The sequence below is a fragment of the Magnolia sinica genome, chromosome 4, assembly GCF_029962835.1.
Source record: "Magnolia sinica isolate HGM2019 chromosome 4, MsV1, whole genome shotgun sequence".
Classification (NCBI taxonomy): Eukaryota; Viridiplantae; Streptophyta; class Magnoliopsida; order Magnoliales; family Magnoliaceae; genus Magnolia; species Magnolia sinica.
This window is the reverse complement of record NC_080576.1, coordinates 111,670,727-111,697,393: the sequence shown is the minus strand read 5'-3', so window position 1 is coordinate 111,697,393 and position 26,667 is coordinate 111,670,727. Positions and strand designations below refer to the sequence as shown.

General features: G+C 41.9%; 3 protein-coding genes across 3 annotated transcripts; 1 reads left to right on the top strand and 2 right to left on the bottom strand.

The window, feature by feature from the left end:
• Window positions 1-1,250: 1,250 nt before the first annotated feature.
• Window positions 1,251-2,625, bottom strand: LOC131243834 (probable glycosyltransferase At5g03795). Its single transcript, XM_058243430.1, has one exon. The coding sequence runs from the start codon at window positions 2,546-2,548 to the stop codon at window positions 1,481-1,483; it is 1,068 nt and encodes a 355-aa protein (XP_058099413.1). The 5' UTR covers window positions 2,549-2,625; the 3' UTR covers window positions 1,251-1,480.
• A 10,933-nt stretch (window positions 2,626-13,558) lies between these two features.
• Window positions 13,559-15,156, top strand: LOC131244290 (acetylajmalan esterase-like). The gene is made up of 2 exons (XM_058243924.1): window positions 13,559-13,831; window positions 14,921-15,156. Exons 1-2 carry the CDS (start codon window positions 13,561-13,563, stop codon window positions 15,154-15,156), a joined length of 507 nt encoding a protein of 168 aa, XP_058099907.1. The 5' UTR covers window positions 13,559-13,560.
• A 6,694-nt stretch (window positions 15,157-21,850) lies between these two features.
• Window positions 21,851-22,177, bottom strand: LOC131244289 (uncharacterized). Its single transcript, XM_058243923.1, has one exon. It carries the CDS (start codon window positions 22,175-22,177, stop codon window positions 21,851-21,853), a length of 327 nt encoding a protein of 108 aa, XP_058099906.1.
• Window positions 22,178-26,667: the final 4,490 nt, after the last annotated feature.

Below are 26,667 nucleotides of genomic sequence, written 5' to 3'. Positions count from 1 at the left end.
TTTAAGTATCTCTAACCTGATACACCGCACCCGACCCGATCCCAAACCCAATTGCTGACTAGGCCAAATTTAGGCTGGACATGTTGGCCCAGTGACTGGGCCGGGGCGGACCGGGTTGAGCCAAGTTCGACTCGGATCGACTCGTGTACACCCCTAGTCCTATGGCTTATTCTTGGTCGGGTCTGTATGCAATCCCCTTGAAAAAGGGACACGGATTGGCTACTCCCCTTGCCGCCAACCAATGACCGGTGGTCATGCTCTATCAGCCCACCATGATTTATGTGTTTCATCCATGTCGTCCATCTTTTTTTTCATATCATTTTGTGGTATGAGACCAAAGCTGAGTTATATATCAACCACGAGTAGACCACATTACTGGAAACAGTATTGAATGAGCATCTAATATTAAAAACCTTCTTTGGGGGGCTTCATCTGGGCCTATATGACCTAATTAACAGATTGGATGTCAAATAAACAGTACAATGGACCTTATGAGGATTTTAATGGTGCATATCCAATCACTATTGTTTTCCTGTGGTGTGGTCCACCTGATATTTATATCCCTCTCAATTTTGGGATCGGGCCTAAAATGATCTTTGAAAATGGATGAATGGAAAGGATGAAACACATACATCATGGTGGGGCCCACAGAGCACCGACCACCAGCCACCGGGCTGGTGGCAGGGGGAATAGCCAATCCTTTCCCAGCCAAAAAGTACGATAACTAAGGTGTGCCATTGCACATGAGTTCAGGGGGGAGTAAATCGTGTACCGAGTAAACTCTGCAAGGTCCACATGTGATGTATGCGTCTCATCCACGCCGTCCATACCCAAAGCTCAAGTGGACCACATCACAGAAACAGTGAGAATAATAACATTCACCAATGGAACCTTTCCATATGTCATACAACCTGGTCATAGGGTAACACACAAATATCAGCTTACGTGGTCCCAAAAAATTTCCATCGGCAGGCATTCAAGTCCCACTCTTTCCTCTAGTGTGGTCCACTTGAGCTTTGAATATACAGCATACTTCAATTTTGTGCTCATGCTTAGGAAAAACGGTGGTCCCTATTGAGTTTACTCAGTACGCCGGTTCTGCAATCGGCTCTCAAATTTAGGATAATTCTACGGGGTGGCCCACCTGAGTATTTTATCAGCCTGATTTGTGGGATCAAGGCCAAACGAGGGTATTGTAGCTGATGGACGGGGTGGATTTCGTGGAGGTAACTAAGCTAGGTACGCAAACGTTTTCCTTTTACGAATACCGAAGAAATGTTACTATGTCAAGAAAAGGCGTACAAAAGATTCCATCCACACCGTACAAAATACCACTCCGACAGGGGTAATTTGTCATTTTGCCTGAAAGCTATGACATTTTGGTAAATTAACCCTCGACGACAGAAAAAGATCCAGCGGCGACCTCGGAGATAAAAGAAGGGCCAATCCCTATCGTGCGCCAGGGGATAGCAAATCCCCCCTATATCCAATCCCTCCGTGCGTATCTCACCGTATGCCGCCTCATCCATAGCTGGTACATTAGCGTATGAAATGCATCATATCTGTCGGATGAATTCCACATGAAATGAACGCTCGCCATCTTCCCCAGCTCCTTCATGGTCTCGTACGTCTCCCCGCACGTGCGCTCCAGCACGTGCTTCACCGCCTTCCCACCTCCTCTCATGCCTACAAACACCGCAATCTCCGTCCATCTCAGCACATCCCCAAACGGCAGATCGAGAATCGGACGGTCAGAAATCACCACCGGCACGCACCCGAACTTCAGCGCTTGCCCGATATGCAAATCCCGTCCAAACCCGTAAAAGAATAGACAAAACCTACTCCTTTCTAACCTCTCCGCCAAACCCCCACTATCCAATGGCTGAGATTCGATCAAGAACTCTGGATCATCTCTTAGCTCATCCACCACTGCTGCAATCTCCCGATCCTCTTTTCCGTAGAAAAAACCTAGAAACTCCCCCATCTTCGACGGTTGAGATTCCGTGGAGAGCTCCCGATCGCTAATCAACGGCAGGGAAATGTCCTTATGAGGGATAAACCGGCCTTCGATCGTCGGAAAGCACGAGATTTGGATCGAGTTTTTCTTCAATTCAACGAGATTGCGGTCGGATTCGATGCCGATGCCGCCGCAAGAGAGGTAGAAGTGGTCGGCGCCGAGAGTACGGTTCCAGAAAGGGGAACTGAAGCGGAGATCGCGAATCGATTGGGCGATGGAGCGAGAGGAGGGATTGGACGGTAGGGGGAGGTAGAAGAGGTGGGCCAGGTGGGGGTGTGGGGTCAGGAAGGGGGATTTGAGGAGGGAGGAGTGGAAGAGGGAGAGAGGAGAGGGAGTGGGAGGGGCAATTTGGGAAGAGGGGTAGATGAAGATTTTGAGATTTTGGAGCATTTGGGGGTAGTTCGGGAAGAAGGTGGAGGGAGAGAGATAGGGAGAGGAGAGGGGTTTTGATTGGGAGCGTGGAGAGAAAGAGAGGACGAAGAGGAAGAACAGGAAGAAGAAGAAGGGAGAGAGGCCGGAGGTGGAAGACATGGGAAAATACTAGGGGTAGAATGGGTAAAAGAGAAAAGGAGTCAAAGAAATCCGGTTGCAGAGAGAGAGACTGGGAGAGAGCGGGGACGTAAAGAAAATGGCAGGTATTTGATGCTCTGGTAGAGTATGACGCTTGGTACGCAGGCACTCAGAAGCTGCAGATACAGCATACGTTAACTCAGATCAAACCGATTAAATCGTGGAATACACCGTCTCCACGTCATAATCCAAAATCGGTCCTAAACTCCACTTTCTTGTTGAGATATGACGTATTCGATATTTTAATTTTTAACCGTCCAATAAATGTCCACCCGGCTGATTGTCAAATAATCAAATATTTGTAAAATTTGATTAATGATGCATCTAACATCTGGCCCATAATCTAGACGGTTTAGTTTGAAATGATTGTATGCTATATATGCAATGCCTAAGTCACTGAGATTCATCCATCCCATTCTGCGGGAGTATCAAAGTTTTTCGTGGATCGCTGTGTAACCCGCTCCCAGCCGGCCAGGGACGCGGATCGGGACCATCGGGTACTACCGTCCTCTTACGAGCTCGGCGGGCGAGATTTTCTCTTAAAGCTTCATGCGCGGGGAAGCTAAGTGGGGCCGACCGTGATGTTTTTGATAAATCAATTCTATCCATCTGTTTTTAGATCTTATGATAGGACATGAGTCCAAAATTGAGTTGAATATTAGACTCAAATGAGCCACACAAGAGGAAACAATGGAGATTGAACAACCACTGTTAAAACATTCATATGACCCCAAAAATTTTGTATCAAGCTAACAATTTCTGTATTTTCTGTTAATCTTAATGGAAATAACATTGTAGATGACTTAGATGACATATAAATACAGAGGTGGAGCCCTCCAAGGTTTGAATGGTAGGCATTTCTTTTCCAATTTTAAATGCCATATAAATATCAGATTGATCCAGGCCCTCAAGAGGTTTTAAGTGGGCGCATTCAATCTCTACTTTTTCTTCATGTTGTCTACTCAAGCTTTGAATCTTTAAAATGATACGAGAATACGAATTAATTGCATGGATATAACACATACATCATGGTGGAGCTAGGGAGTTATGGCTGGAAAAGATATCCATTTTGTCGTGAATTTCCACCTGTCCAGACAGGTGTACGCATAATTACAACTAATCAACCAGGAATAGTTTTTTCACTCTTCGCATTAGAAATAAAGCAGCTCTTGGGTTTCACCCATTACCAACCAATGAACACGTGCATGATCACATCTGTTCACCAGATGAAGCCAGTTTTGAAGATGCCATGCCTAACTAGGCCTGATCATTGGGTGGGCCACACTTTCCCAAAATAAATGAAAACAGAAATTAACCAACGATCCAAATTATTTGTACATGTGCGGCCCAGCTGATGACTGCATTTGCCTGATTTTAGATGCATGTAATCCATACGTTGAGGGTCGCTTGATGGGCCAGTCCCATCTTATACACGTGTGGCTTCATTCCGCGCGTGAGGCAAGCTTAGTATCTGTTAGCAAAAAGTGTACAAACTTATTAACCTAATCAAAAGCAAGCAACCTTACATTAAAACAGCCTCAGTGCGCACGGTGTCCACTGAGAAATGGTACACCCCTATTTCAGTGCGCAGGAGAAAGATGTAACTTGTAAGAGCGATTATCACATACAACCCATTCTTTCCTTGTAACGTGTCATATATATAGAATATCCAAACCGTGCAAAAGGTGGGCCATGCCATGATGATTGCCTGGCACGAAAATAAGGCCGATTCACTACTCTGGTGAGACACAACATCAAAATCAGTGGACATCCAAACATTGATACCCAAATAGGCAGAGGTATGGCCCACCCAATGAACTGATCAACCCAACTTTCATGGCCCACCTTTTGAAAATATCAGATTTCCTACATAATGACACATTGGCAGGAAAGAAAGCGTTGCATGTGATCACTTTTATTCAGAAACTACCACATTACATGGCCCCAGCCCTACGAATCTTGGGTGGGGCCCTAGGATTAGTTCCAGTGAGCTCAACGGTGGCATTACTAACACTCTGACCAATGAGATGGACGGTGGACATTACACTATAATTGGTGGCCCACAAAGGATCACTGTAGATAACCACTTTCCCATCTCTACGAAGAAAGAAGCACGTCTTAGATGCTATCATTAAAGTGTTATTTGCCCCTACTCAAGTGAATTGACTATGTTGAAAGGTTACAGGTAAACCGTTTATAGGACACGACGAGCCTAATGTGGGTCTGCGTTCACCAAACACGAAGGCCCACTATTGGAACTCTGTCACACAGTCTGACAGAAATATAGAAAAAGAAAAAAAAATCCCAGAATGAAAAAGAGAGAAGAAAATTTCTAAGTAAGACGACTGCACTGGTCAGTTCTTTAGCTATTGGTTCAGTTGAACCGTTCTAGACCACACCGCTGGTCTGTTCTTCAAACAATGATTCAACCTTGCTGTCTTGTTGGAGTATAGGAGAGTAGTAGTTATGGCTCAGTTCGCATGTGTCTGCTGGAGTGGGTTGAGTGATGGTTTAGAAACCCATTCAAACTCCAGACTCTCTTATATAGGTATTGGTGGCTAGGGGGTTATGGTCTAGGGACATAAATCTCATTAAACTATTTTCTAACTGTTGAAAAACTAGTTATGATCATTTTCTGACTGTTGTGCATGAGACATAACGGTGCTGCATGCTTACTGTTGTGAGACAGAAGTAGCCGTTTTCTAGCTGTTGGGCTAGCCACATGTAGCAGTTTCTGCATGGTCAACAATCAAGAGCATAACAATTATATCTCTCTACAACAACTATATTTTCCAACCTCTATATATTCAGAGAGACTCCCATTCAGTCCTCTAGTTTTTCTTCCAGCCAGTCATCTGCCTTAGCCACTTAGTCGCACACGTCTCGCTCCAATTGGCGTAAGGTCGCGAAGGAGCATGGATGTGCGAAGTACAAAAGTGCGCCACTAACGCCTTTACAGCCACACTGCCTCACATGCCCATGCCCATGCCCACGCCCTCGCACCAAGCCCGTGACCGAGCGCCATTTTCCTTTGGACCATGTGGGTAAGTATTATAATACTCCACACTCCTCATATAAACCACAAAAATTCCTTCTCTTTTTCTAATGTGGGACTATTCCCAAAACCATGAAAAAGGTGTTTTGCAAACACTTTTTGTATATAATATTTAATATATTTAATACACATACACACACATATATATAAAGTCAATATTTTGCAACAATCCCCCACTTATTTTTTAAAAATATATTTCTCAAAAAAATATTTCTGACAGAATAATCAGCTTATATGCATAAAGAAAGATATCTTTCGATTTTAATTTTCCCTTAGTGTAAGTATCTCAAAATTCTATCGAATCCACGTGATGGTTGGATTAGGCTAATGTACAGATTAGATGCCATATGAACAATACTCGGTAAGACTGAGTACCTGATGCACGGAATGGATTACGTGAACACACCTTGGTTTTTTGCACACTTTAAAGAGTTGCCAAGGTGCATGAGACCCAACTGAGTTGTGGATTAGTATGATGCCGATTAAGTAAAATCAAGAAACAACAGTTTCTTAGCTTGATGAGGCCCCAAGCAGCAAGCAGCGAAACCATTTAGAAGTACTGAGACCTATTCCAAGAGTCTGATCAAGATTGGCTAATTGTTCTGGTATTTAGAAAAGGAAATGATACTTCAAAATCTCATGACCATACCATCCATCCAATCTTGATCAGACTCTTGGAATATGAACTTAATAGCAATAATAAATTGCCAAAATAAGTAGAATAGGTAAGGCGCTTGCAAAGTACACAACAGCATAGGGCAGATAAGTAAAATCTGTAATGGAGTTTCGGCTTCTATCTCACTTGCAAAATGGTAATGGCATACCCAAAAAGTTTTAAAAAAAGAAAAAGAAAAAAGGAAATATAATGATTCAAGTACAAACAGACAGATCCTACTCCCAATCTGTCTTTATTTCGGTTTCATTTCTAATGTCACAACATCCTACTGTGTCCAAGTTCCATTGAGATCGGAAGGGTGAGCTCAAAACCATCCTTCCTAAAATTCAAAAAAAAAAAAGGTTGAAAAGGATACTATGTTTAGAAAAAGAATACAATCCCCACTTGGCAATGAAGCAAAGCAGTGTCAGCAATACCTATTGTTTATTACCATGGTTCTGAGTCTTCTTTTTACCCTTCCACAGTTTCAACATACAATGGCCATTTGCTTGAGATCAGGCAAAGCTATTACACTTTCGCAAGTTCTTGAACAGGTGCAGCAGCTGCAGCCGGAGCAGCCCCACCCATGGTTGGCCTGAACACCAGAACAGAAGAAATAGGATGAGCTTCAGACTTCAATTTGTTGTGATTTTTTTTTAGAATAAAAAATAAATTTCAAAAATAAAAATTATTTTTAGAAAGTAAATAAATATATTAATTATTTAAACTTTCCATAAATAGTGTGTATAGCTAGTCGGTAAGAGAAGGGGTTTTGCTTATGCAACCAGGCGCGCGCGCGCGTGGCGTGGGCTGTAGGGCTGCTTGGGCGCTTTTTGGCGCTTTATTAGGCGCACTTAGTATTTCGCACATTCGCATCGTCGTAAGGAGCAATAAGAACCTTAGTTAGAGCCTTAGTTTTTTTGGCACACGGTTCAATTTTTTGGGCAATGGTACCCTGATGTTTTATTACCTTTTTTGCTAATTGAGAGTAATTGTGACATGATTGTACATGTGACACCTATGCCATGTGTCGCTTATGTGGATACAGTTTTTTCTATTGGAATAACTGCTCCTGTTTGAATGGGTACAGAAATAACTGCCATATGACATAGAGCCATATCCTTTTATGGAAAGGCAATAATTTGCTGTGAATGGGTATGGATTTCTTGAAGAGGCTCTTAAGCACCTCTTCAGGAAGAAATTCATGACTTTTCAGTTGATATAAATCCTGGATACTATAATCCAGAAGTACAGATACTCTTAATCCTTGATATTATATCATCTTCTGTACAATTACTCTCGATGTAATCTTTTGCTGAATATTTTCTGAACGTCTTAAGGCATATCAGTGTCAAAACTAGAGATCTGTTCAACACTTAAATGTGCAAATTTTCGTGTTGAAAAACGGATTGAGAGTTCATTGTATCCTGAAGACAATTTGCAGATTTTCTTCGTTTGCACTTGCTAAAATTTTCAGAAAAAGGATAGCAAATCTGTCTTGAGAAATCGATTATTCAAGTCGAGCCTTGAACCTGATAGATCTGATCGTTTTATTCTATCCTCCGTTGTGTATTAAATTTTCTAACGCAATTCTCTTTCTTCATCTCCATTAGATAATTATCGGTCATTCTTTATATAAACATATCCACATCACAACATGATAATTTCCTTCTCTATTGTACTGTGCTCAACTCCAACATGGATATTCATTGGTTAGTTCCACATTGATCAACATGTCAGAATGTCCATTATGACCATGCTTGGCCCATCACCCGATTACCAATCAAGGCCCACTTCAAGACCCAAAGGGCCTAGGAATCCAGCTATCATCTGAGACAGTTCCATAAAAGGACAGACCTGATGGACTGGCCAACCCATTGCCACCCATATTCGAAATGGACGAGAAACAACATTATTGGCAGCAGTCTGCATTGTTTGTTTGTCATCCAACCTGAAGTGTGGGCTTGATTGGTGGTGTGGTCCATTGGAGCTTTGGATATGCTTGAATTTTGGGATTATGCCCTGAAAGGAGCTAGCAAAATGGACAGACGGCGTGAATAAAACACACATCATCATGCGGCCTACAAAGCTTTGACACCAGCTAGCTGGCTTAGGCCCTAAAAGGAGCCAACAATTATATGGATGGACAAGGTGGATAAAACTGTAACCCCTGAGCCAAATGATGCATGATCCTAAGGCATCCACCAGCGGAGACTCCCTAGGACCGTGCCAAGCAGACTACATGGGGCAAGCTTGGCAGTTGCCCCATAAACTAAGGAAAGACAGACAAGGTTGAACGGCAAGTTTCACAAATCATGAGGTGATCGCACCGCAAACATAGCTAAACCTAAGTAAGACTAGAACCCGAAGCAGACCTCAGGGGTTGTCTCTCCCAAAAATCATCCTGACGTACCAAAATGATTTAGACCGCTCATCGTAGTTCCGTTAAGTCCAAAATGATAGAGTATTGTCCACCTCACTAGTCTTGAGGCCCATCGCGTGTGACAAACCAAGAAAGTGAATCACTCAACTTGAGCAAAAAATTAAAGCGAATGAAACGTGCAAATCCCCTATACAAAAATCCAAAACTTAAGTGAAATTGATCTTGCTCTTTCGTGAAGGTACCAAAACACATACAATGTTACAAAAAAACACACATAATGGTTCACCCACAGTGCTTTAACACCAGGTGGTTGGCTGGTGTTGGGGTCATCAGCCAAAATGCATACAACATATCATCATCACAGTCAACCTGAGTATCCAAGTCTTCCTCAACTGTGTAACTGTTTCCCAGATTCCTTGTCCTATGTACAAACTAGTTAGTTTCACAGTGAAATTTGAACACTGACTATAGTTTCTCGGAATGATCATCGATTAACATAGACCTTTAGGCAGCAGTGGTCAACGGTAGAATATTGCACGCGAGCCACATAATAACCATGATAATCATGGCCGTACAATAAAAAGGGCATGAAAATGCTAATATTGGGGTTACATTTAATCCGGTAGACCCATGCTTTCCAATGGTACACGTGATCACATATGAACCTACAAGGCCACTTGGGCGGATCAGGATTGCTTGCGACACTCAATGGCGCCCACCACCATGTTGTTTGTTTGCGAGAAATCCACTAGGTCCATTGGTTTTGCCAGCTTATGTTAGAAAATTAGCCCTAAAAATGCAGCGTATCCAAAACTCAAGTGGGCCACGTGACAGGAAATAGTGGGAATTGAACACTTATGGTTGAAACATTTGTGAGGCCACAAAAGTTTTGGATCGGACTAATACTTTTGCTTTTTAAATTCATTTCAGTGACAATGACCTCACGTACATATAAAAATATCACATTGGCCTGAAGGAAGATTTCAACCGAAGTAATTTTCCTCCCCAACTTTTCTGATCATGTGGCCCACTTGAGTTTTAGATATGTCTTAGTTTTGTGTTGATTTCCTAACATGAGCTGGAAAAATGGATGGAAGGTATGGATTTCTAACAAACATCACAATTGGCCCCACCCATCTTCCAACACTTCTTGCGTCCGTCCATAAGTAAGCGGGGAATTATCATTACCATATGTTGGAGCTTTGCGAGTCTCACCGGGGATTGGCCCGTGCTTTGAGTGGCCACCGTGATATATGGATCTTATCTACACCGTCCATTCATTTTTCCATATTATTTTAGGGTATGAGCCCAAAAATGAGGCCGATCCTAGGCTCAAGTGGACCACACCACAGGAAGCAACGGTGATAATGATTCTCACCGTTGAAACTTTTCCAAGGCCCACCGTGATGTTTATATGCTATCCAACTTATTCATAAAGTTACATAAACCTGGATGAAGAGAAAACACAAATATAGCACCATCTACAACTTTTGCGGCCCTAAGAAGTTATCAACGGTAAAATTTGAATCCCATTTTGTAGTCCACTTGAGCCTTGGATGTGCTTCATTTTTAAGCTTATACCCTAAAATGATACAAAAAAATGTGTGGACCATGTCGATGAGACCTATACATCATGGTGGCCAGTCAAAGCTCCTACACCCTGTTTCCATCCGAAGACCGGAAGGGGTAGGATGCAATCCGCGTCCCTCGTGAGTTCCATACAAACCTTCCATCACATGTGTCCCCCATGTTAGGCCTTGATCCCAAATCCAGCTATATCCTTAGGTCAGTTGGGCTAAACCAAAGATGACAATGAAAGACATTGGGAAATGGACTACCATCATATAAACTTCCAAATGGAATGTAAAGTCCACCAAGTTGTGTATATCCAATCCAATCCAGCCATTAAATGATCTCCACCAGGATCAAGCCCCCACAAAAAATAATCTAATTAGAGAACTCATGTGGGCTACACCACGTTAATATATAAGTTTTGGGCATGATTACACATTGCTCCCTATAGTGTATCCCACCTGAGTTGTAGATCTTGACGATTTTATAGTGAAAATAAGTAGTCTCACAAGATGCATAGTTAAGATTCCAAATAAACATCATGGGTGAGCCAATATATCCCAATTGTACAATAATAACCATGCCATCCGAACCTACGTACGTGATCACCACACTCCTGACATGAATTGCCTATGAATCATATGAGGGGAAGCTAGCTAGGGCCCACCGTGATATTTGTGGAAATCCGTTCCATTCATACATTTTTCCATATCATGTGAGGACATGGGACAAAAAGTAATTTAGATCCAAAACTCAAGTGGCCCGCAAGATAAGAAAAAGTAGGTAGGGAAATGCCTACCATTGAAGCCTTCCTATGGTCCACCGTCATGTTCACATTCCATCCATACCGTTCATAAGGTCATTCCTACTCGGATGAACTGTAAAGACAAAAATGTTAGCCTGATTCAGAGCCTCGGTGGCCCCACAAATGTTTCAACAGTAAAAGTTCAATCCACGCTTTTCCGTATCATGCGGCCCACTTAAGTTTTTGATGTACTTAAATTTAGCCCATGTCCTAATATTATCTAGAAAAATGGATGAACTGTGTGGATTTCTAGCAAACATCATGGTGGGCAGCCATACGCGTCCTACTCATACCATCACGCGGATTTCCTGCTAGAGTAAAGTTCCTCCACAAGGATTCGAATGGGGCCCACAGAGATGTTTATGAGAAATCCAACCCGTCCATCTATTTTGAATGCTCATCTTAGGAAATGAGACGAAAAATGAGGTGATCTCAAACTATGTTTGGTCACACGTGAGGAAAAATTGGGGAAAGAAATTCCTACCGCTCCACCTTGATGTTTATATGCCATCTAAACCGTTTACAAGGTCGTTGCCACTGGGATTAAGTGAAAATATCAAAAATAAAAAAAATAAAAAAATCCTTACACAAAAATTTTATGCCCTAAGAATGTTTCAACGATTCACATAGAATATCCGCTGTTTCTTCTCGTGTGACCCACATAAGTTTTGGATACACATCAGTTTTGGTCGCATGCCCTAAAATGAGCTCAAAAAGCGTATGAACGGGGAAGATTTCTCAAAAGCATCTAGGTGGACCCCACCCAGCATCCTTGTGCTGGAACTTCATGCAAAGTATTTCGCAGGAAATCCGCGTCCTACCATGAGTCGATGACGCCGTAAAAACGGACGCGGATTGCGTCCTACCTCCGCCGGGACGGTAATCCACCCGGCCTGGGTTATGTGGGCCCATCACGATATAAGTAATTTATCCGTGCCGTTCATTATTTTTTTTCAAATCATTTTAATCGTGTGAACTAAAAATTAATGCGGATACTGTTCTTAGGTGGACCACAAAGTGTGGATTGAATTTTCACTTATTGGGAGCTGGAGAAGTTTCATATCAAGCTGATGTTTTTGTTTTCACTTCACCAAAATCTACAATACTTTATGAATAGGTTGAACGGTAGGAAAACATCACGGTGGCCCTTAGAAAGGTTTCGACAGTTAGTGTCATTATCATTGCAGCTTCCTCCAATGCAGCTGTGTAGCTGCTTCATTTTTAACATAATAGATTAAACTGATCTGATAAAAGCAATGAAAGGCGTGGATAAAATAAATTAATTCACGTGGCCCCACATAGCCCTGACGGACGGATTACCGTCCGAGCAGAGGTATGGCGCGTACAAAACTACGAGAACCGATCGGCTACTCCCCTGCCACCAGCCCGTGGCAGATAGTGGGTGATCTGTGGGCCTCACAATGATGTATATGTTTAATCCATCCCGTTCATTCACTTTTACAGATCATTTTAGGTTTCATATCATAAATTAGAGGGATATAAATATCATGTGGACCACACCACAGGTAAACAATAGTGATAGGATATCCACCATTAAAATCCTCCTAAGGCAGGACGTAATTTTTATTTGACATCCAATCTGTTTATTAGGTCATACAGACGCAGTTGAAGGGGAAAAAAAAAGAAGAAGAAGAATATCAGTTTGATCCAAAACTTTTATGGCCCCCAACTTCATTGTTCATTCAAAACAATTTCCTATAATGTAGTACACTTGAGATTGATATATACCTAAATTTTGGTCTAATACCATAAAATGACCTATAAAAATCAATGGACGGCATGGATGAAACACATACATCATGGTGGGCACTCAGAACACCGACCGTCCCGCTGGCAGGGGAGTAGCGAATTCGTTTCCGGAAGCGGATTTCCTGCGAAAGCCTTCCGCAGTGAGTTCCTGCGTAACTCAGGTGAGGCCCACTGTGATGTTTTTGAGAAATCATCCTCATCCATCCGGTTTTTTTTTTTTTTCATTTACTGTGTCCAATGCTCAGGTGGGCCGTAATAAAGGAAAAGATGGTTTGGAAAATTCCTACCATTGAAACCTCCCTAAGTTCAACTGTGATGTTTATATGCCATCTATGCCGTTAATAACGTCATTTCAATTGGGATTAACTGAAAACAAAAATATTAGCATGATTCAAAACTACTGTGGCCCCATGAATATTTCAACTATGTATGTTCAATTATCACGTTTTCGGTCCACTTGAGCATTGGATGGTGTTCATTTTTGGCATCACATCCTAAAATGAATTTAAAAAACGGATGGACGGGGATGATTTCTCGAAACATCACAGTGGGCCCCACCTGGTTCCCAGCGTAGGAACTTCCTGCGAAAGCTGCCTCCTTCGTTTCCTAAAAAGACTCCTGTACCAACCCAAACAACAAGCCCTCTCCCTTCTGTATAAATACAGTACTCTTTCAACGTACTCATAGCTTCTCCTCTTCGTTAGAAACATCTGTTAGCTCCTCTTCTCCTACAATGGATGCACCTGGCAACCAATTCCTCTCATTGATTCTATTTACATTCAGCGTTATTTTTCTTCTAAACCTTTCATGTGCTGCTCAAGCTATAGATTGTAACTTTCAAGCCATATATAATTTCGGCGACTCGATCTCAGATACTGGAAACCTTATTCATGAAGACAATCTCGGCACCTTTTCGCCCATAGCTAAACTTCCGTATGGCGAAACGTACTTCCACAAACCCACCGGCAGATGCTCAAACGGGCTGCTCATGGTCGACTTCTTCGGTATTGAAAATTATCTTCCATTGTTTTATTTTTTTAACGAGTTGGGTTCATGGTTTAGTGGTCCTGATTGTTATTCTGATAGGCGCCGCACATGACAATTAAAATTTTTTTTGATGGGAAGATCATAAACGTCCAATATTTTATTTTTGTTGTTATTGTTGTTGTATTCCTCTCATTAAGGTCAATTGAAGGGTTGGGATTATCCCACTTAGTAGATTTGTAGCCATGGTCCATCCACTTTGGGGCCCATTAAATAAAGAGTCAGAATCATTTAGTAGAATCTTAGGACGAGAATAATATAACTTCTCAAAATTCTCTTTGGCATATGAGCTTTATCCAATAAATTGGATTTTCTATCAGGTTTTAGGAGGAATCATATGATGGAATGTAGTGTAGGCAACCCAACTTGAAAGAGTCAAAAGATTTGATGGCTAAGATCTTCCAATCTGGGAGACTGTCCATCCCTAGTGGGTCTCATCATATGAACTTTCAAGAACACTAAACTGTGAGCCCCACTTGCAGATAGTGTTGGTTTTGACTCTTGGATATATGTTTTTTGGTGGGATTTTCAAACACTAGACCAGGTTTAGGTAGCCAGCCCAACCATTGAAAAAAAGAGGATGTACGGCCAACTAGTGTGGTCCACCGAATCTCTACCATAGATGAGACCGACCTATGAACCGTGTGATCTGGACTCTTCATCTAGTGGACTCATTAGGGGAGATGCAGTGCATTGTTTAGAATAGTTAGGTCTTTGATAAGTGGGGTTTATGTAAGGTGATCAGAACCGTTAACTAATGCCCCCAAGGGTTGCGCGTGGGATCCACCAATGTGTGTAGAATCCAACCTGTGGAATTCATGCCTGGATTAAAAAAGGTGGGCCCACTTGGATCCACCGATGTGCGTAGAAGAATTCATGCCTGGATCAGAGGTGGGCCCACTTGGACCCACCAATGTGTGGCCACAGTTTAATAAACGGCCATGAATGCACGCCATGGACTGGCCCACCAATCACATATTTTTTTCTCATGCTCATTCAAATGGTTTTTTTCCTTTTTAATTTTTTTTTTTTTTTTTTTAAATTTACAGCAAGGTGGTTAGAGCTTCCATTTCTCAACCCATTCCTTCAAAGCCACGCATCATTCGGTAACGGAGTTAATTTTGCAGTAGCAGGAGCCACAGCACTCCGGCCGTCCTTTTGGTTGGACCATGGCGTTCATACGCTTAATACAAACAGTTCCCTTGAAGTCCAGCTCAACTGGTTTAAGGCCTACCTCAACTCTGTCTGTTTCTCACAAATTGGTAAGATCAATGATGATCTGTGATTTCACATTAAATTCATTTTAATTGCTATTATATAACCCTGTTTCAGTTTGTGCAAGTGAGGCCCATGTTCCACTGATCCAGAGTATTTGCTTGTTGGACCCGTCGCATATTAGATTGTATGACCCAAGTATTAAGGACATAAATAGAATAGGCCTGTTATAATCATTGATTTGAGTATTAATAGTATAAAATTTTGTAAAATCCACGCCCGGGCCCTAATTGATTGGGCTTCGAAATCTTACCCAAGATGGACGGCCTCAAAAATATCTTCCATCTTTTAGATCTGTGGCCTATTGAACAACGGTCCATATTCAACGGCAAACATCCTAATATCGGATGGCCGCCACACTTTTCCAATCTAGGAGATTTTGGGTACAAGATCCATTAAAGGTGGGACTCGAAAGACCAATGGTCTTGATTGTCGAATCATGGGCCCCACTTGTCAGAACTGAAAACGCATGTCTATACTATAGAATAATGTGGGGCCATCTATCATATCATACTTGTTAGAATCCGGCCGTTTGGTTGCACCAACTTTCAACACACGTCATGAAATTTTTCACTAAATTAAACTGATTAATGATTAATGATGAAATATTTCATGATATTTGGTGCAACCAAATGCACCCTTAATTTTGCACGAGAAATGATCCGGTACGCGCAGAGCACTATTATAGTGGTGCTCCTAGTTGCATCTGGATCATTGACAGCCAATTGATTGATCCGGACCGTCCATAAGGTTCACTGTACATTTCATGGGCTACTTTACAAAAAATACCGTTTACATGGATCAGAATGATAGGATACATCCATAAACTGGCCTTCATTCTCTAAGCCATCCGTTTCAAACCCGTGGATAGGATGATTACGATTCTCTAATATAGGTTCATCTTCAAAAGAAAAAGACGAGCCCCAACAACTAAATGGCTAAAATTGCAGATTGGGTCAATTTTTCCTTAAACAATTTCAACCGTCCATTTTGTAGATGATTGATTAGATGTAAGAATCAACCAATGGACAGGAATTCCAAGAGCACTAGATTATTTCTCATATTGCAACAATGGACATTGGTATGACTTAGTGTACTGGTGTTGCCCACTCAATGAATAACTTGGTTTTCGTAGCAGGTGATCATGGTGTGGCCCATCTTGTATCTGATCAATTAGTGTTCTAACACTTTTTTTTGGTGGGCCCGCAGTATGTGAAAATGAGCTGCTGGAGAAAGCACTGTTTTTGGTGGGAGAGATTGGTGGAAACGACTACAACTATGCTTTCCTACAAGGAAAATCCATTAAAGAGGTTACAACCTTTGTGCCTAATGTGGTCCACAAGATCAAGGATGTTGCTAGTGTAAGTTTCCTTTTTCTTTGTCTCGGTACCAATGTTCAAACATGTAGAACATCATAGCTATGTATTGCATGGGACCCACCATCTAGATTAATTGGTTGAAAAAAGGTCTACGTCCCCATGCTATCATAGGCCCACCAGATGAACAATCACTATCATGCATTTTTGTGCCAAAAACTTTGAAACCGACCTTTGAAGTATGTATGAGGACAGATTGACCATTAAATTATTTCTGATTATAGTTATGATTTATTTATTTTTTCTTATGGTGATGATGAATCCAGCAACTCATCGACGCCGGTGCTGTTCATCTTGTCATCCCCGGGAATTTCCCGATCGGCTGCATACCGATCTACCTCACAGTATTCCGCAGCGATGACCCAGCATCGTACGATGAAAACAATTGTCTAAGACACTTCAATGACTTCGCAATGTCCCATAACCGTCAACTCCAGCAAGCCATCCAAGAGCTTAAAGAGGAATTCCCTCACATTTTGATAGCATATGCCGATTACTACAATACACTAATGGGGATCATTAAACATGCTTCAGATAAAGGTAAGTGCAAGTCACGTCCCACTAATTCATCTCATGCAGATAACATTAGCAACCTAGCCGCATAGCAGATAGCAGTCTAGCTCTTATGATTTCATTTTGATAACAATCACTAAGGATTTCTTTCTAATGTTCATGACCAGGATTCGAGTCGAATAGTTTGTTGAAAGCGTGTTGTGGAATTGGTGGCACTTACAACTTCAATCTCGTTAGTATGTGTGGTATGCAAGGTGTTCCGGTGTGCCCTAACCCTGAAAAATACATCCATTGGGACGGCGTTCATCTCACCCAAGAGGCTTATGGGCAAATGGCTAGTTCGCTCATTTCCAGCGTCGCTGGACAGTGGAAATGTTTGGTGTAGAAATTTCTTTTTTGTTTTTCTTTTTTGCAGATTTTTTACCTTAATACTTAGAAACACATGCTTTATTATTTTTTCATTTTTTTATATATAAGAGATAATTAATTCTTAATTTGAGATACATGTTCGTTGTCAAGCTATTTAAGATTAATGAGATATTTTTAAAAAAAAGTTCTGGTGGGGCATCGTGGTGCGCATGTGACATCCACTCAATTCATTAGTTGTGTCAGCTCTAAATGTTAGAACATGAACCCAGATGTAAAGCTGATCGAAACACAAACTTTCTTGGAGCCCAACTGATGGCTGGACTAGCTAATTTCTCTGGGACATTCCATAATGATGGTAGGCGGCACCTGATTCATGAGTTAGGTGGCCTACACAAACCACCATTAAGCCCTAATAGATGCCTATATGTAAACCAGTTCAATTGGTGGAATCCAGGTGATGGTCGGATCGGGCTAATTGCGATATACTACTATTATTTTGGTTACGCCTTGTGTATGGATTGGATGTCATAAACAATTCTCAGTAGGATTAAGCACATGATGCATGGATTGGATGAGGTGAACACACCTTGGTGCGCTCCACACTAAATACAGGGCATTTGGCATTTGGATGATTAACTGATTGTGCCCTCCCCAATGTGGACCATGTATCAGCAAGTTGGTAGATTGGTGAAGAGATGTGCGGCTAATTGTTCTGATATTTAGAAAAGGATATGACACTTCAAATCTCATTACCATACCATTTATCCAACCTTGATCAAACTATTTGGAAACTCCTATCTTCTTAGGCAAGATCTAAGCTTACTGAGGAGATTCCAAATCAAATTCAGAAGGTATTTCAATAGTTTGAAGTGTCATTTCCTTTTCTAAATATTAGAATCGACAGTAGTAAGACTACACAGATAACCGACAGTAGTCAGACTACACTGGATGCATGCACCCAGTGTTGGTTGCGCCGGAGTTCGCTTGAGTTAGCCGAACTAGTCTACTAGCTAACCAACCATATGTGTCCACCACGTTTGATCACACCCACCTGAATCTGATGCACCGCACGCCTTAGAGAGGCCCACTCATGACTGTTAGTGATACGATCCCCAAGCATCGGGAACCAGGCATGGTAGTATGGGACACTATGTCCACATTGTCGGCATACGCTAGCGTGATGAGGCTCCCCGTAGTGACCTGAGAAATTTGGTTCACAATCTTGCCAATCGTATGAATTTAGCTATGAGTGACGAACTCAGACAGATCAAGGATCGCAGGTACAGGGATGCTACGGCTGCCCTAGGCCTAGTGATCGGATTATCGTCATTGATTAAGCGGAGGAATTTCAGCATCCCCTTCGTACTGGATGAACAGATTTAATTAAATACTCGACTAACATAATTATTTATCACATCGCATTAATATATGTTGTAATGACTTGGGCGTTGTGGTCGCATGATGAGAAAGTTTAGCATTTGTGAATGTGACGTCGGAGTCGCTATGAGGGAGTGTCGGATTGTGAGGGCATGCATCATCTCATAATAGTACGCATATGCATTAATAAGCGTATCTAGGAACTGAATGTTTCTGTTGCTTTATCATTAATTGTTCTTGTGGAATTGATAATATGTGTAACTTGATGTTAATGGAACCACTAAGTTGATTACTCACTCTCACCCTAAGATGGTATTTTAAAACACCAACTAGACCCCTATCATAAATGCAGGTACCCCAAAGTTTGACGCGCTATGTGAGACATTCGTGGACTAAGCAGGCCACCATAGGTTGCTTTAGGGTCAGCGATGATATTTTGAGCTTTGACATTTCGTATTTTAAAGCTATATGTATTTTTGATAGGATACGATCCCTTATACTAGACACATACATATTCTTGTTAGTCGTGCTTCAAGATAGAATTTGCATTGATTTCAGTGCACATTGCATTATCCACTTTAATTCCTCGAATGCTTACATGCCAAGTAAAACAACCCATAAAACACACGGCCCACAATGCTTTGACACCAAGTGGCTGGCTGGTGTTGGGATCATCAACCAATCCGCGTCCTATGTATCATCCATCACAGTTGACCTAAGTATCCAAGTCTTCCTCAACGGTGTAACTGAACTAGTTAGTTTCACGGTGAATTTTGAACAGTTACTATGGTTTCAGAATGACTATTGATTAACATAGACGGTTGGATAGTAGTACTCATCGACAGATTGCACGCGAGCCACATAATAACCATGATAATCAAGGCCGTACAATAAAAAGGGCATGAAAATGCTAATATTGAGGTTACATTCAATCCACGATGGACCCATACTTTCCGATAGTCCAATGGTCCAGGTGATCACATAGAAACCTACATGACCACTTGGCCGGATGAGGATTGCTTGCAATTCTCGATAGGGCCCACCAGCGTGATGGTTGCAAGAAATCCACCGGGTCCATTGGCTATGGCTCATGTTAGAAAATTAGCCCCAAAAATGTGGCGGATGGGCCGCACGACAGGAAAAAGTGGGAATTGAATGCATACCGTTGAAACATTTATGAGGCGACAAAAGTCTTGGATCATGCTAATATTTTTGCTTTTTAAATTCATTTAAGTGACAATGATGACCTTATGAGCAGTTTGGATGATATATAAACACTACAGTGGGGTGAAGAAAGATTTCAACGGAAGAAATTTCCCTCCCCATCTTTTCCTGTTGTGTGGCCCATTTGAGTTTTAGATCTGTCTCAATTTTGGACTGATTTCCTAACATGAGCTGGAAAAACGTATGGATGGTATGGATTTCTCACAAACATCAAAGTAAGCCCCACCCATCTTCTAACACTTCTTGCGTCTGTGAGTCAGCGGGGAATGATCACATACGTCCGAACGGTGCTGATTAAGTTGGAGCTTTGTGAGTCTCATCGGGGAACGGGCAGGAGCTTTGAGTAGCCACCTTAATGTATGGGTCTTATCCACACCGTCCATCCATTTTTCCGTATCATTTTAGGATAGGAACCCAAAAATGAGGCAGATCCTAGGCTCAACTGGACCGCACCACAGGAAGAAGCAGTTATAATGATTCTCCCCATTGAAGCTTTTCTAGGGGCCACCGTGATGTTTATTTGCCATCAAACCTATTCATAACGCTACATGGACTTGGATGAAGAGAAAACACAAATATCAGCTCCATCTAAAACTTTCGGGGCCTCAGTAAGTTTTCAACGATAAGATTTTAATCCCCATTTTGTAGTACAATTGAGCCTTGGATCTGCCTTATATTTACTCTTCTACCATAAAATGATACCGAAAAATGGATAGATGGTGTGGATAAGACCCATACATCATGGTGGCCACTCAAAGCTTCCGCCTGTTCCCATTGGAGACTAGCGGGGTAGGCCGTAGTCCTCATGCTATCCAAACCATCCATCACATGTGTCCCTCATGTTAGGCCTGATTCGAAATCCTACTTTTTCCTTAAGTCAGTTGGGCTGCACCAAAGATGACAATGGAAGACATTGGGGGAGGGCCTCCATCATAGAAACTTCAAAATGGAATGTGCAGTCCACCAAGTTGTGTATATCCGATTCAATCCAGCCATCAGATGATCCCCACCTCGATCAAGGGCCCCACCAAAAATCATCCAATTAGAGAACTCATGTGGGCCACACCATATCAATATATTTGTTTTTGGGCATGATTAAACATTGCTCCCTGTAGTGTGTCACCTGAGTTGTAGATCTGAATGATTCTACTGTGAAAATGAATAGTCTTGGGTGGGCCCACATATCCAGATTGTACGGTGACAACCATGCGATCCAAACGTGAGGGATCACTCTTGCTAAGAACACTCCTGACACACACGGATTGCCTGCGAATCTTGCGACGGAAACCTAGCTGGGGCCCACCATGATCTTTGTGAGAAATCCACTCCATTCATACGTTTTTCCAGATCATGTGAGGACATGGGACCAAAAATAACGTAGATCCAAAAGTCAAGTGGCCCGCACGACATGAAAAAGCCCTGCCTGCCATTGAAGCCTCCCTGTGGTCCACCCTCATGTTCATATTCCATCCATACCCTTAATAAGGTCATTCCTACTCGGATGAACTGAAAACACAAAAATATCAGCCTAATCCAACCATCCGGTGGTCGATACACGGTGTAGTGGAAGTTGCTCACGCGCATGTATAATCTGCCAACGCCAGAAATTTGCCTTGTAAGTAAGCCGTTTTATAATTTCCAGTGCATGGCACACCAACCAACAAAACCTCACAAAAAAACAAGCACTTCCCAACTTGTGGCCGAATCCAACACATTTCAAAATGAACTTTTAAAAATCCATTTCAGGAACATGTTGGGATTCACGCCACACACGAAATAAATGCATATAAGAAAATAGTGTGTACGTACTCACACAAACTCCATGTTATGGTCCAATCAATCTCCTTAAATGGCCTGAGCCCTATGAACCATTCGTCGGGACATGGCATTAGCACCACCCTGGCCAATGCCACCGGTGCTGCTGGACTGAACCGTGGCATTATCACCACCTTGGCTGATAATATTGAAGGGGGACCTTCCAGTCGTCCAATTCCCAACGGCTAAACTGTCTGTCGTGTTTGTGGACCATAAGATACTCCCATAAATGACCACATTCCTGTCCCTCCGAAGAATGAGAGCATAGTCACCGTCCTTTGTGTTACTGATGCTCGCGCTCGACCATATTGCCTTCCCGTCCCTCTCATAAATTACAAGATTCCCATCATTTTCCATGCACATTACACAACCAATAGTGAATCTGCCACTGTTTGAGCTCCATATCAGAGAGCCAACGCCGTAGAGTACAAGATTGCAGTTTTTTTTCAATTTGAAAATGTAATTCTGGTATTCGATATAGCCCATCATACATTCACTGTTGTAGAGTATATTACCTGCCTTACAAAACAAATTGACGATGATAAACCTAATACTTATAATGAATACTAATAGATGATGGATGGAAGAAGGAAGTCTAGCCATGTTTCTCTCTTTATCTCCATTTTATATATGAAAAGCTGTAGCTTTTTTTTCTATTATCTTTTATTGAGAGTGACCAACACCATAATTAAGTAAGATAACAAATGATTTAATCTTACCAACTAAGCGTGGGATATTTTTTTGGGTGGATGAAATGATTAATTGATGATAGAGACCATGCCTAATCAAGCATTCTTTTTGAAGTGGATAAAGATAAAATGGGATGTTTTTGTGGGTGGATGAAATGATTGATGATAGGTATCATGCCTGATCAAGCATTCTTCTTCCTTGAAGTGGATAAAGATAAAGAGGATGGATTGGAGCTGTAATTTGCAGATGCTTTGGCACGTGTGCAAGATCTGTGCCATGCATTTTGTGGGAACCAAAAGCCATGGATTAGAAGTATAAACAGACTCGACAGCACATTGTTTAGTCAGTTTCATCTTGAATTAGAATCATAATAGGCCAATGTTACTTGGATCTTGTTTCTAGCTATTAGCTTGGGACTGGTATGTTGGAGCCTGTCAGTTTTCATGGTGAGCATTGGCCTAGGTCATTTTAGTCCACCCTAGCCCAACTTCACATGCACACGTGTTTTACCCTCCATATATGCTGCTCCAATCATCATCGGTTAGGCAACAAATGTATCTTGCATGTAGACCTTGGTTTTCATTTTTCTGAATGTCTATTTATTAGTGTCTGTGTGGCCCACTTGGTGAATGGATGGATTAGGAAAATTTGCTGAGGAAAATAGGTTGTTCAATTTTCAGCTGGGCTGGGTTGGGCGTGGTTGGACCTGGGTTCGGCAGATTTTTACAGGCTTGGGCCTACTGTGCCAGGCCAACGTTGGGCTTGGACCTGTCTTATAGTACTGTGCCAGGCAAGGCTAGGCCTAGCCCGACCATATCCACCATTGCATCTAAGCCATATTTAATGTATGGGCATTTTCACACCAGGCTCGAGTGAAGTTGCATATGGGATGCAGTGCACACTTGGAATGGGCAGCCCGTGTGAGGCAAGCCCCATCTGTGTGAAGTGGAACCAATGTGAAGTAGGGCCACGAGGGGTTTAGCCGCCGTCCTAACCAGTAGGAGATAAAAGGATTAATTCACCATGCTCTACCATTTAGAGCTTTTAGACCAAGTGTTTAATTATCTTGCATCAATATTCCAACTAGTTGGGGTGGGCTTGCTGCTTTGTTTTATTTATTTATGGGTTTTGCTAACTCACGGCCATCATGGGATGTTGGCAATGTCTCAAAACCTTTTAAATGGCACATGTTGTATACTATTGTTGATCCAAACCGTCCATCAATTCATACAAGTAGTAGTGTCAACTATTGTCAATCCAAACCGGCCATCAATTCATACAAGTAGTAGTGTGTACTATTGTCAATCCAAACCGTCCATCAATTCATACAAGTAGTAACAAGCCATGGTTCAAGAAACACACCAACAGTTGATCATAGCTCTTTGAGGCCAATTCATTACATTTGTCCGTAGTTTATGAGCCATAAATCACATGGTTAGAATCTTCAAATCAAAGGGTTACTTCATAACATAAGAAACTCAAAGTGAGATTTATGAAAAGCATGTTTCGAGATGATGATTGGACCTATTTTGTTTCTGGTCAATATTGACTTGTCCATTTTCATGCTATTGATGGAAGTTTTGAATCACCTGATTGGCATGATTTTTTCACTGTGGCTTGCTCTACTTGTATGAGTGAATGAACAGTTTGGATCGACAATAGGTCCCCCCATGTAGTGTAAAAATGTTTGGGGCCGCATGGAGACATTATTAAAAACCCTTTGTTTATGTATTGAAGTCCTGAGAATACTTTGGATGGAAATTCATCTTTTTGTTCATTTCCTGATCTTTTAATTGCTCCAGTGTCATTGATCTTAGGTGAGAATTCTCATTAATTAATATAAGTTGCTTGGGAGGATGTATTTGTATTTTCATCATCATTCCTGGACTTGTAATGTAGTTCACATGTTGAAGTAGCAGAGGATGAGGAAGATGGCCACGAGAATGCACGTACTGCATCAGAGAAAACTGCAGCTGCACCCCCACATAAGCCAGAGGCTCCGTAGGAGGCAGGAATGAATGGCGGTGAGGTTGATAGAAGCGACTCTGATGACTCTGATTATTCAATATAGGCAGAAAGACCAGAGTCTTCGGTGGCAAGTTGGGTATATGAAGATGGCATATCATCTTCTGGTGGGCAGGCTGTGAGATTTAACCCATGAATTTTTGGTTACTACTAATGGCTGGCCGTGAGGCTCAGTCCATGTGGGAGGGGTATACTGAAATCCCATTCAGTCTTCACCTCTTGGGATGAGTCTTTTGTTGCCGTTCAACCTCGAAATTGGGCTGTACATGGCTCTAATTGGCTGATCTTAATCATCTGATATTGGGTGATGAGTTTGGATCGCTGACCAGTTTTCCTTTTTAACTGTCCATTCAATAGCCTGCCAATTGTACAGTTAGGGTTGTCCAATTAATGCGATTCCATGCTATCGCCCATTACTAATGGGGGATTTGAAGGGTCTAGATTAGCTTGCATGTTCCATTTGAACCATGGCTTGGGTTGAGGTGCCACAATTTACAATTTGATTGGTGATACTGGTTGAATTTATTTCTTACCATTATGCCAGAATGTCTAGTTTACAAAACTCCGTATTTTTTAAAAAGAAACTCATTTTTCAAAAGATATGCATTTTAAAAAATAATAATAATAATTAAAAATAGAGAAGAAAGATGAAAATTCGTTTTAATTTAAATTTCACATTTTAGCATTAGGGATCTATTGATGTCAAAATTTGGATCACCCTTCGCTAAGCCTTGAGTGCTCGGAGCGAACCCTGGTTTTGCACAAAACAACAAGCAAAGGAGACCCTTGTTTTCAGAAAATCTTCAAGATTGTCCGCTGCTCGACCGGTCGAGTGGACCCCTCGACTGGTCGAGGGTCCACTCAACCGGTCAAGGCCGCTCGACTCAAAGTCCAGCAAGCTCACCTTTTGGTGTCCGGGCCGCTCGACCGGTCGTAAGGGTACGGTTAAGCAGCCCCTCGACTAGTCGAGGCCTCGGCTCAACTAGTCATGGTTACGCAAATTTGAAGCGGTTTTCAGATTTTTCCGGACTAGGTGCGTAAATGGAGTTTCCTAAACCATAAATAGGGGTCCCTAGGGTTATTCTAATGTATTCTAAAGCTTTCTAAAAGTTTTCCAAGAGTTCCTAAATGGTTCTAGGGTTATCAAAGGGTGTAGCAAGGGTGAGATTCGAGGTTGTTCGAATCAGGTAAGTCCTCTCTCTTATAATTTCTATTTCATAGCGGATTTATGTCGCTTTGTGCTGTGGTTTTTTCCCGTAAGGGTTTTCCACGTTAAAACTTTGTGCTCTTCTGTAATTGCTTGTTACTATTGAATTGCTATCCTAGATCTAGATCTGTGTGATTCCGCAACACAAATCCTCAACAACCCTGGCTCAAGTAGGGGACCTTCCAATACTTAAGTTAGGCTAGAGAACCAGGTTTTAAGTGGTGTAGAGTAGAATGAGGGTGCGAGATTTGCGTACCTGTATCTGTAGAAATAATCCGTATTTATACTTGAGGGTTGCAATGAATATGTCCGATAATTTCGGCACGGTCATCGCCACCACGCGAGGGCTACGCGTGCGTGGTCGTCTGCAGTTACTCGAAAATCGTGCTATGAGCATTATTCCAGTCGTGCGTTACTACTTTCGCTGACCAGGTTCCCATTCGAACTGACCTCATGGTTTGGATCATTTAACAACCCAAGCCCATGGATAAATGGATTATTGATACGTTAAGTAGAGAGGTTTGGCTCGGAGGAACAGTGGATGGATAGGTGATACTCTCCTGCATTCTGAGTTGACATAATCGGGTCGAACGTGCTGCTGTAGCTCCGAAATCCGGCTTGTGGGATGTGCGATGACTCATTCTGAGTCTTAGGTCGGTGTCATAACTCTGCAAGAGCCCTCGGGTCAGACACTCATTTCGAGTCAAAGGCTTATCAATCCGAGACCTTGCTCATTGGTGTCAAAGTTGACCTTGATGCGGCTCGGTTCAGATTTACTCATAACAAGATCTATTGGCATCTCTTGTCTAATTCAATAAGATCTAGAGAAGCACCTTTTGTTCTAGTACTTATTTTATGATAAGCTCATAAGGTAAAATCATTCTTTCTTAATAATAATTAAAAAAAGCTTTTATTTGAATAAATA